Here is a 12,280-nt window from a genome sequence, read left to right on the forward strand (position 1 = left end):
AGTTCCGCGGCAAGTGGCGACAGTGATGGAGGGGGTTCTGGTGTAGGTGGCGGCAAAGAGGAGGGAACGAGAAAGAGAAAGACTGAAAGACTAAAGTGAAGTGGGAAAACGAAGAAAGAAAAACAAAAGGAAGAATAAGATAAGGGCGGGGTTTTTTTTTTGTTTTTTTAAGCATTTCGCATCGGTTTGAAACGGTGCGAATTCTCTTTCCTCAAGTCCCGCCTATTTTTTTTCCCCACCGGTTTTTAAAAACCGGTGCGCATTTCTCGCTGCTGATTTATGATTTTCTACTAGTGTATGCATGATGGAGTCTAAAATGCATCATCCTCTGAAGAAATTTTTCTGGCCATTACAGCCTAAAGCAAAAGCAACACATCATAGTAGCAAGATCTCAAACTAAAATCAAGCTAAAATCTAATTAAAAACCTAATTTACACAAAATACGATAAATTACACATATGAATCTCAAAATACGAAGAAATTAAGTTAAATTTCAACATAATTACCCAAACCTAGGCTTGCTTATCTCTCTCCTCCTCCTATACTCAACAGTTAACACAAACCCAAACAACATGCAATATACACTGGAATTCATATCCAACAAGCCACAACCTCAACAAAACCTTCGTTTTCTCTTCGTCGCTTAAGATCATAACAATAATGGCAACAAATACAAAATTTTAATCGTGAAATTCAAATGGAACAAGCCACAAACTGAAATTAAAATTGAAACTCAAAAAATTCGAATCGGAAAATTAGTTTGATTTCAAAAAAAATCTTAGAAAATACAAAATTAAACATAAATAATAGAACCGCAAAATAACATTATAGCTAAAAAACAATAATATGAAGAAATTAATTTGAATTTAAAATAAATTCACGCTAAAATAAAGAAAATTAATCAGATAATGTAAAATTGATATAATTAGCGAAATCAAAATCAAAATAAAAATCAACATCAAATGACCTAAGGGAGCGAAAAGAGGAGAAAATGAACAAGGGAGCAAAAAGAGGAAGAAACTTACTGAAGAGGAAGAAGTCGTGAGGAAGAACTGAAGAACCCAAGAAATGGAGAAGCCGCCGTCGATTTGGGAATGAGATGATTGAGATCTGAGAGGAGCGCACTCGATTTGGGAGTGAGATGGCTGAGATTTGAGAGCCTTAAGACTTTGAGAGGAGAGAGGAGAGAGAGAGAGAGAGAAGCGTGAGTAGTTTCTGTTTGAATGTTTAGGGAATTAAGGTTCAGTCTCCAACTCTCCAACCCCCCCCCCCCCTTTTTTTTTGAGAAGGTTGAGAAATAGAGAATATTCGAAAAATGAAAAAGGAAAAACAAGTGATTCGATATCCGACTTTTTTCGGATATCCGATATCCGACTTTTTTCGGATATCCGATATCCGACTTTTTCGCATATCGGTTCGGATATCCGATATCCGACTTTTTTTTGGATATCGGATATCCGAAATCCAAAATTTGGATATCCGAAAAATCCGGATCAGATATCCGATCCGGAATCAAATTCGGATCAGATATCCATAATTATCGGATCGGATTTTTTTCGAATCTTCAAATAATTTTGCTCAGCCCTAGTTAGTTTATGTGCCCTAGCCACCACACCCTTATGACATGAAAATTTGGGCACCTTTTATATACATTCGCGTGCACATATATGTAGGTGCACCTAATGAGCTAGAAAACTACCCTTGGGTACACCTTGCACCCGATTGTATATTTCCTCTATTTTTTTTTTTTAATTATTGCACCATATAGGTTGAGCACAATAAATTTGGTAGTAGGAAAAAGGAAGAAAGAGAAAGTAAAAATACAAAATTGTCTATATGATGTAAACATAAACTAAAGAATAAGATATTTTTTGTCCTAAAATAAAAACTGTGCAATATTTGTGAAATTTCTTTAATAGAAAAGTGCTATAATATTAAAAGAACGGAGGAAGTATAAATTTTTTTTTATATAAATATTAGTCTCTATTACGAAATAGAATAAGGTTGGTAAGATTCGAAGGGAGTTGAGGATTTAGTTTCTATTACAATGAGCAATGAGGCACGAAGAGAAAGGAGAAAGGGTGGCTACTAGAGTTTCACATAGAAAAATACTACTCTATTTGATCCATAATTTGTACGTAGTATTAACTTTGGTTGAGATCAAGAATCCTTAATACCTTCCCATTTAACGCGGAGCGGTGGGAGTTCTAGAATCCAAGGATATTGCAAATCATCCATTTGGACAAACAATTGAGCAAGTGACCCTAGCATTTCCTAGCAATAATCATTGCCCATATAAACCCTGCTCCTTTTCCGGACTACCAAAAAAAAAAGGTGACCAAACATGACCAATGAATTAAAACAGAGAACATTTATTCCCTGAATTTATGTTATTCTCTAAATAATAACTTCTGCAGCAGTAATAATTTTTCGTGTCATTATATACAGCAAAAAAAAAAAAAAAAAAAGGATGAAGGTAAAAAAAAATACAATACATGTAGAAGTAGAACAAAATTGCACCTAAGGTTCGTGTTAATACAGAGAAATTCCTACATAGTAGTATATCGGAGGATGATATACGCAACCAAAGAAAAGTTCAGCATTGCCAAAGCTTCATTGATGAGAGAGCAATGTATCTGCTCTCTTATGCGCATAGCTAGACAGTTTAGTATCGTTGATTTTTTCTATACCTTTCTCTTTCATCTTGATGTTCATGGCGTCAACCAACAATTTCGTCCTGGGCTCTAACACCATTCCCTTCGATGTCATTTCTTCGACATAATCCAAAGCATCTTCTATTCTTCCTTGGTCATACCTCCCATGGATCATAACCGTGTAAGATCGCTGATCAAGTCCCATGCCATCTCTCAACATTTCAGCCCAAGTTGATTGAACATTTTCTTCACAATTCCAATTCATATACAACTTCAGCAGCAAGTTATACAAGTCTCCTGTGATCTCGCATCCATTTGATTTCATTCTTTCAAGCAAAGTCTGAACTTCCTCTGGTCTTTTTGTAGATGTCAATAAGTGACAATAAGTCCTAGAATTTGGGGAACAATTACCACCCTTCTGCTCCATTTCATCCAATAATTGGAAGACTGCCTCCGTCCTCTGAATCTTACACATGTGCTTAATAAGGCAGTTGTAAGTCACCACATCAGGCTCACAGTCTTTCTCATTCATCTCCCTCAATATTTTGATGGCTTCAGGAATTCTCTTCTTAAAACACAGCCCGTCAATGATACTGTTGCAAATTACCACGTCTGGAGTGCAACCCTTCTCCCACATAGCATGTAACAACTTCACTGCCGTACTAATTTTCCCTGACTTGCATAGTGCATTTATGAAAATCCCATATGTAATTTTGTCAGGTTTACATCTAGAGCAGATAATCTCATTCCAAAATCTCTTTGTTTCGCGTAGACTGCCTAGCACACACCAACCATTAAGGATAATATTCCAGGTCTTAGTATCATACTGAAACTCACATTTCTTTGAATGGAACAAAAATTCAGCAGCCTCAACATGTTTGTACCGACACAAAGACATCAAAAGTGTTTGGAAAGCAATTAAATCATTCTGAAGGCCATACTGCTTCCTCTTATTGAAAAATTCAATTGCATCATCAATCCTATGAGCAGCAGCATACCTATGAACCACAATCCCATACGACCTCTCATTTATGGTTCCTCTCTTCGACATTTCATCAAACACTTGAATGAGTTCCTGAAACCGCTTGGCCTTTCCCAATATCCCAAGGAGTTCATTGTAAACCCTAGATTCTGGCAAATACCCACTTGGATTATTAGATACCCATCTAAAGAACAGAAATGCCAATTTCCAATCTGAATGAAATCGTTTAAACACATTAAGCACCAAATCCTCACTTAAAGTCAGTACACAATTATCAAGAGCTTGAACAAGCTCTTCATTTGATTTATTTGAGAATTCTTTAAGCAAATTTTGAACCTTGAGAGCAGTCATATCAAAGTTCATTGGTAGCTCTTCAGAATTCTTTTGAAGCTCATGAAGCTCTATTCTTTTATTACATAAATATGAGTCTTCTTCAAGGTGAAAAGCACGAAACTTGGCCAGGTTGGAGGGAAAACATGGAGGACAAATGTGAAGAGAATAGAGAAAATGATAATTGGGTACTGCCCCTAGCTTATATTTGAGATCTTGTTGAATAACTCTGCAAATTGTAAGTAAATATCCAAGTTGACGAAGCATGGTAGTCTCCTTTGAATCCCAAGGAGGCTAATTGAAGTTCCAAAAAAGCAGTGCTAATATCTTCTTATTCACCTAAAGTAAAAAAAGTATCCCAAAATGATCTGAAAGCAGGGTGAGGCAGATTCAATATTACCTTTTATCAGCCCAAAAAATTTCTAGTAGTGAGAGATAAGCAGTAAAGACAAACATACTTGTCTGATTCCTCAATACATATATCTGTCAAAATTAAAGCAAATTTCTTATGTTAAAGAAGTATTTATTAGCACTTAATCGACCTATTTAACCCATGTTATTCCCCATTTAAAAACAATAAAAGCAAAAATATGGAACTTATTAAATTTGCTGCCATTTTCTTTCTAATCTTCAAGAATGCAAATATTTTAAAAAAAATAATAAAAAGAGGGCTTCATAGAGCTTAATTTATGATTAGGAGCTCTTCCATGTTTATTACAATATGCTAAGAACCAAAACCAAAACCAAACCACTATCCTTGTGAGACCAAAAAATTCTAACAGACATGTTTCCAACTTCAAATTTTAGAAAGTAAGCTGCCTTGTTATTTCAGAAGTACTTTCACAATTTGCCACATCCAAGACAAATTCTTACACGAAAACACATTTTTACGGTATACAAAATAGAGAAAGATAACCAGCAGACACTTAGCTTAGCTTATACAGTAGCTTGAAATTGTGTAGCCTGTTACAAGAACAACTAAACTAAAAGTATCTATGTTTACAAGATTTGCTAAAGGGACAAAACCTTCATTTTCCCAATCCGCAATTTACCACACTAACGCTTTGTTTGGATAGCAAATAAGGAAGAAAAGGAAGGGGAGGGAAAGAGGAGTAAGGGAAGGGAAAAGAAGGGGGGGGGGGGGGAGGTGAGCTCCATTCCCCTTCAAATCTCTCCTAATTTGGAGGTATTATGATTATTAAAGAGAGAGGGAAAATGGATCCCTCCCTCTCCTTTCCCTTCCTTCCCCCAATCATTTACCCAAACAAGAGAGTTTGTCCCCCTCCTTTTCTCTTCCCTTCTTTTTCTTCCATTTCCTTATATCCAAACAAAGGGTAAGTCTTGCTACTCATATATACTTCGTATCATATATCAGATGAGTCTAAACATCTTCAATTACCCATGTCATCTACAATTACCCACGCACAAAACAAACCACAATTTCTAGCACACCATGCCTAATGTTGCCAACTTGCCTAAACCACAACTCTTGTTTCAAAAATATCGATACAGAACATATTCAAGCACCTATGAGAGTGAGGGATAAAAAAGTGGTTAGAGTTCTCCTCTCGGGTCCAGGTGATCCTAGGATCGATTCTCATCACTCGCCCTTGTGGCTCTCTTAACACCAAAAAAAAATATATTCAACCAACTACAGAAATTTAAACTAATGTGGAGCAACCGCCACATGCCGAAGCCCAAAATCAAGTAATCTTCTTATACAACTTCCAAATTTAACAAAACATAAAGCGCAATACTATATTACAAATAGCACATTCATCTTGAAGAACTAACATTAATCCAATGTTTCATCCACTATACACCCAATTGCACCTAATATCGCTCAAGGTCATCATATAAAGTGAAAGGATACACAACAATATCAAATTACAAGCAAATTAGCTATGAAGAGTAAACAAAACCCTAAATCGCAGAAAATCAGTAGATATTAGGCTTTTAGCCCAAATTAACCAAGCTATTGAACAAATATTCTAAAAAAACAAGTTTATTAAACTCATGAGATTAAAAATGGCATAAAAAATATGCAAATTAAATGAAATTAGCGAAAATTAACATAAACTGTTTATTGTTCAGAGAATCAGGTTTTTTCGGATTGTCTAAAGCACAAAAATTAACCAAAAAATTTGACAAAAAAAATACCTTGATAAAGTAGAGTGAACGAGAAGAGAGACGGAAGTGAGTGTAGTGCGATTCTGCGAATAATTGTGAGTTCTCACGAAGTAAAATTATTACTCTAATTTTTTCACTTGGAATGGTGTAATATGGAATTTTCTAAACAAAAACTCTCTTGTTTGGGTAAATGATTGGGGGAAGGAAGGGAAAGTAGAGGGAGAGATCCATTTTCCCTCTCTCTTTAATAAGCATAATACCTCTAAATTTGGAGAGATTTAAAGGAAAAATGGAGCTCCCCTCTCCCCTCCCTTTCTTTTCACTTCCCTTACTCCTCTTTCCTTCCCCTTCCTTTTCTTCCTTATTAGCTATCAAAACAAAGCGTTAGTGTCGTAAATTGCAGATTGGGATAATGAAAGTTTTGTCCCTTTAGCAAATCTTGTAAATATAGATATTTGTAGTTTAGTTGTTCTTGTAACAGGCTACACAATTTCAAGCTACTGTGGGTTATCTTTCTCTATTTTGTATACCGTAAAAATGTGTTTTCCTTTAAGAATTTGTCTTGGATGTGGCAAATTGTGAAAGTACTAGCTTACTTTCTAAAATTTAAAGTTGGAAACATGTCCTTTTGAATTTTATTTTGGTCTCACAATGATAGTGGTTTGGTTTTGGTTCTTAGGCATATTGTAATATACATTGAAGAGCTCCTAATCATAAATTAAGCTCTATGAAGCCCTCTTTTTATCATTTTTTCTAAAATATTTGCATTCTTAAAGATTAGAAAGAAAATAGCAGCAAATTTAATAAGTTCCATTTTTTTGCTTTTATTGTTTTTAAATGGGGAATAGCATGGGTTAAATAGGTCGATTCAGTGTTAGTAAATACTTCTTTAACATAAAAAATTTGCTTTAATTATGACAGATATGAGGAATCAGAAAGTATGTTTGTCTTCACTGCTTATCTCTCACTACTAGAAATTTTTTGGGCAGATAAAGGTAATATTGAATCTGCCTCACCCTGCTTTCAAATCATCTTGGGGAGACTTTTTTTCCTTACGAAAGGCAACATCAGAGTCCCAGCTGATTTAAAAGCTTGATACCGTTTAGCCTGTTAGAAGACCTACTAAACTACGAATATATACAATTACTCTCACCAACCAAAGAAGATTCACTTAAAGAACAAAATCCTTAATTATCACAATATGTAATTTACCACACCAAGTATTTTTAGTCCAAACATCTTCAATTTTTCAGAAATGTCGATAATCAACCTGATTACAATCACCAGCAACAATTACCACCGCGCAAAACAAAGCACAATATCTAACACATCAAACCTAATGATGTCAACCCAGCAAATCTCACTTCGAAGATTTAACCGCCATAATATAGAAACAGAACAAACACAACCAACTACAAAAATCAGCGCAATAAAACATATAGTATACTGTATAAATATATTCATCTCGAAAAACAATAATTCTTCCAATAGTTTTGCGCTATGTCGGCAACTATGGTAAGAAGATGCATAAATCAATTTGATTACAAACAAATTTGCTTGATTGGTACATGAAAAACCCTAATCGCAAAATCAATACCAGATTTTAGCCATATTAAACACAAAATATCCAAAAAATCTCCGAAATCGACCTTAAAGTCATCAAAACATAAGAAATTGAACTTAAATCATCAAAAAAACAAAAATATAAATCGTTCATAGCATAAAACATAATAACAATAACAAATTAACAAAAAATTGAGAGAAAAATACCTTGATTGAAAGCAGAGAGATCGCAGCAAAAGTGGAGAGAGAAGGAAGAGAAAGTAGGTATAGAAGGAAGCGTGAAAGCTAAGAAGTTGAAGCTTTGGTGAAGAAGAAGTATGAAGCTGCGATTGGTTGCGAGAGTTTGTGAGAGGAGAAAGAGGCGTTTTCTCCTTACTGGTTTGTGAGGTCTGCTAGGGTTTTGTTTAAGTAGCAAGTGTTCTATTGCTCATGTTTTCGAAGTTTACTACCGAGTTGCCTATAACTTCTTCTATCGCAACCTAGCGTTTGCGTGTCAAAATTTAGTTTTTCGCTGTTATTTTTTAGTTGCAACGTTTACTCTTTAATGATTAGGTTAAAATTGTAAAAACAAAATAAAAAATGACATTATATATTTTTGCTAAAAAAAATACAATTTATATGAAGTATACAAGTACGGTACATAATTACAAAAAAATATGAAAGGCGTTGTGTTTGTATTATGGTTATAGTTGTACATCATAGGCAGCCTAAAAGAGATTATCTTGTGTGCATTGAGTATCAAGTTTCTATAAAATTGTATTCGAATCTAACCTAACGAGCTCGACCCAAATATGAAATTTACCTATTATAAGATAATCAAAGATCTTATTTAACTTCAAACTAGCCTAACCTAAACCAAACAGCCAATGAGTCGAAGCTCACCTTATCGATTCGAAATTGGCTGAGCATAAGTGTTCAAATCGAAGATCTTCTCCTTCGAATACAAACACAATAAAGGAATAAAGCAAAAGTAGGAAGAAAAACACTATAGTATCTTTTTTTTCCTCGAATTGGTTGCTTTATTTCTATAATATATTTGAAGTTACAAATTTTTTTCTAAACTTATTTTTACTAAATTGAACTTATTTTTACCGAACTAATTTTTTTTTTTTTACTAATTTTTTTTTTTTTTTGAAAGTGAAGTGAAGAAGGCTTTAACAAGACGACAAAGAAAAGGAGGGAGTTGTTTTGTTTTTGGGTAGTTCTAGAACAAACACAATGGTTAGGGGTATCTCCTAATCTCCTAGTTGTAGTCGCTAGTTTATGTGCCCTAGCCACTACACCCTTATAACATGAAAATTTAGGCACCTTTTATATACATTCGCGTGCACATATATGTAGGTGCACTTAATGAGCTAGAAAACTACCCTTGGGTACACCTTACACCCGATTGTATATTTCCTCTATTTTTTTTTTTTTATTATTGCACCATATAGGTTGAGCACAATAATTTTGGTAGTAGGAAATAGGAAGAAAGAGAAAGTAATAATACAAAATTGTCCATGTGATGTAAACGATATTTTTTGTCCTAAAATAAAACCTGTGCAATATTTGTGAAATTTCTTTAATAGACTAGTGCTATAATATTAAAAGAACGGAAGAAGTATAATTTTTTTTATATAAATATTAGTCTCTATTACGAAATAGAATGAGGTTGATATGATTCGGAGGGAGTTGAGAATTTAGTCTCTATTACAATGAGGCACGAAGAGAAAGGAGAAAGGGTGGCTACTAGAGTTTCACATAGAAAGAGGGCTTCATAGAGCCTAATTTATGATTAGGAGCTCTTCCATGTTTATTACAATATGCCTAAGAACCAAAACCAAACCACTATCCTTGTGAGACCAAAATAAAATTCTAACAGACATGTTTCCAACTTCAAATTTTAGAAAGTAAGTTGCCTTGTTACTTCAGAAGTACTTTCACAATTTGCCACATCCAAGATTTACGGTATACAAAACAGAGAAAGATAACCCGCAGACACTTAGTTTATATAGTAGCTTGAAATTGTGTAGCCTGTTGCAAGAACAACTAAACTACAAATATCTATGTTTATAAGATTCACTAAAGGGACAAAACCTTCATTTTCCCAATCCGCAATTTACCACACTAACGCTTTGTTTGGATAGCAAATAAGGAAGAAAAGGAAGGGGAGGGAAAGAGGAGTAAGGGAAGGGAAAAAAAGGGGGGGGGGGAGAGAGAGAGGTATTATGCTTATTAAAGAGAGAGAAAAAATGGATCCCTCCCTCTCCTTTCCCTTCCTTCCCCCAATCATTTTCCCAAACAAGAGAGTTTGTCCCCCTCCTTTTCTCTTCCCTTCTTTTCCTTCCATTTCCTTATATCCAAACAAAGTGTAAGTCTTGCTACTCATATATACTTCGTATCATATATTAGATGAGTCTAAACATCTTCAATTACCCATGTCATCTACAATTACCCACGCACAAAACAAACCTCAATTTCTAGCGCACCATGCCTAATGTTGCCAACTTGCCTAAACCACAACTCTTGTTTCAAAAATATTGATATAGAACATATTCAAGGTTCCAAGTCATCCTAGAATCGATTCTCATCACTTGCCCCCGTGACTTTCTTAACACCAAAAAAAACATATTCAACCAACTACAGAAATTTAAACTAAGGTAGAGCAACCGCCACATGCCAAAGCCCAAAATCAAGTAATCTTCTTATACAACTTCCAAATTTAACAAAACATAAAGCGCAATACTATATTACAAATAGCACATTCATCTTGAAGAACTAACATTTATCCAATATTTCATCCACCATACACCTCAATTGCACCTAATATCGCTCAAGGTCATCAGATAAAGTGAAAGGATACACAACAATAACAAATTACAAGCAAATTAGCTATGAAGAATAAACGAAAAACCCTAATTCCCAGAAAATCAGTAGATATTAGACTTTTAGCCCAAATTAACCCAGCTATTGAACAAATTTCTCTGAAAACAAGCTTATTAAACTCATGACATTAATAATGGCATCAAAAAATATGCAAATTAAATGAAATTAGCGAAAAATTAACATATACTATTAATTGTTCAGAGAATCAGGTTTTTTCGGACTTTCTAAAGCACAAAAATTAACCAAAAAATTTGACAAAAAATACCTTGATAAAGCAGAGAGACGAGAAGAGAGACGGAAGTGAGTGTACTGCGATTCCGCGAATAATTGTGAGTTCTCACGAAGTAAAATTATTACTCTAATTTTTCACTTGAAATGGTGTAATATGGAACCTACTAAACAAAAAATATCGACTTAACTTTGCCAATCGAGAGGTGTCCTGGCTCAATCAACCCGATATGATCTAAAGAAACTCAATTTAGATTTCAACTCGTACAAAACTACAAATACAATAATTAATATTACCTTTTTTTTTTAGTTGACACGATTTGACTTTAGCATTATTCACACACTCGCCTTTGTCCATATTTTGTGCTTTATGCGTAATGAAAAAATATAATCATGTGGGATCTTGTTAGATTCGTCACGATATATATATTTCAAAATATCAAATTTTCAAATTTTGCTTATTGGTAATTAAAGATATAAATGGTTAAAGTTGTGCATTGACAAACGTGACTAAAGAAACGTGTCAGCTAAAAAGAAACGGAGGAAGTATGACTTAACTTTGAATTGACTCGGCTCAACTCGAACTTATCACATCCAACCCAATTACCCAAATTGATGCCTCACCCAACTAGGTTACCTATGTGGTAATTCATCATATGAGAGACTCTATCTAAGTGGATCTACCCATAGGTTAACCCTTAGCGCATAGTTGCTATTTGTTAGCAAACATATAGGATGGAAAAATGTATCACTACATGCATAATAGGTGATAGGTGGTTAGTATTTTGGGGGAAAATGTTCAACTTATAGAATGCAAAAGGTACCACCACATGCATAATAGTTCACGAAAGTACTATTAAGACAACTTATAGTTTAATAGTACATTATAATGTACCACCGTAAAGTCAGCTTTTTTCATTTTTAATTCTAAAGCTTGCCGAATTTACATTTTTGCCCTCCTATATGCTTTGTAAATGTACATAGCTGAGATGCACTCCGACCCATCCACCGTGACTTGTTCTTGAATTAAAGATCTCCTTACTTGATAGACTGACATGAGTCCACATGACCTATTTTTGAATTAAAATCATTATCCTTACCCAAATATGACATAACCCAAACCCAAAGTAAGTGACCCATTAGCTTAGTAACCTCTTGACCTCTTGTCTTAATCATGTTACTCTTTAGTTTGAAAGACTATGAGTATCACTTAATTGTCTTGAACGAGTTAAATTTCATTACGAAGTAAGTTTACACATATATGATAAGTAGTTTAGACAAAATTAGTTTGTTTCATATACATATAATGTTATTTCAAGCAAGTTATGTATTATATAATTTAGACACATCTGCAAGTATTTATTATAGACAAAATTCAATTCAAATATGTTTATATAACTCTACATCTATTTAGATAATTTAATTTTAGATAAGTTAAGTTTAAAATTTTAAATAAATCGAAATAATAAGTTGAAGAGGCGCATTAGTATTAAATTTAGCCTTTTGGAATTTGAATTACTTTGCA

At 34.1% G+C, this 12,280-nt stretch overlaps 1 protein-coding gene across 3 annotated transcripts; it reads right to left on the minus strand.

Annotated features, from left to right (window-relative positions):
• Positions 1–2,352: 2,352 nt before the first annotated feature.
• On the minus strand, positions 2,353–10,966 carry LOC110709650 (putative pentatricopeptide repeat-containing protein At3g15200). 3 transcript variants are annotated; one of them, XM_021887865.1, is made up of 2 exons: positions 10,793–10,966; positions 2,353–4,449 (listed from the first exon to the last, which is right to left on the minus strand). In XM_021887865.1, exon 2 carries the CDS (start codon positions 4,231–4,233, stop codon positions 2,614–2,616), a length of 1,620 nt encoding a protein of 539 aa, XP_021743557.1. In that variant the 5' UTR covers positions 4,234–4,449; positions 10,793–10,966; the 3' UTR covers positions 2,353–2,613. The 3 variants fall into 3 exon arrangements, with proteins under 3 accessions (XP_021743557.1, XP_021743558.1, XP_021743556.1); XM_021887866.1 differs by lacking the exon at positions 10,793–10,966 and adding an exon at positions 7,867–9,841 and having other exon boundaries at positions 2,353–4,334; XM_021887864.1 differs by lacking the exon at positions 10,793–10,966 and adding an exon at positions 7,867–9,841.
• Between the last annotated feature and the right edge of the window lie 1,314 nt (positions 10,967–12,280).

Source organism: Chenopodium quinoa, unplaced genomic scaffold, assembly GCF_001683475.1.
Source record: "Chenopodium quinoa cultivar QQ74 unplaced genomic scaffold, ASM168347v1, whole genome shotgun sequence".
NCBI classification, from domain to species: Eukaryota; Viridiplantae; Streptophyta; class Magnoliopsida; order Caryophyllales; family Amaranthaceae; genus Chenopodium; species Chenopodium quinoa.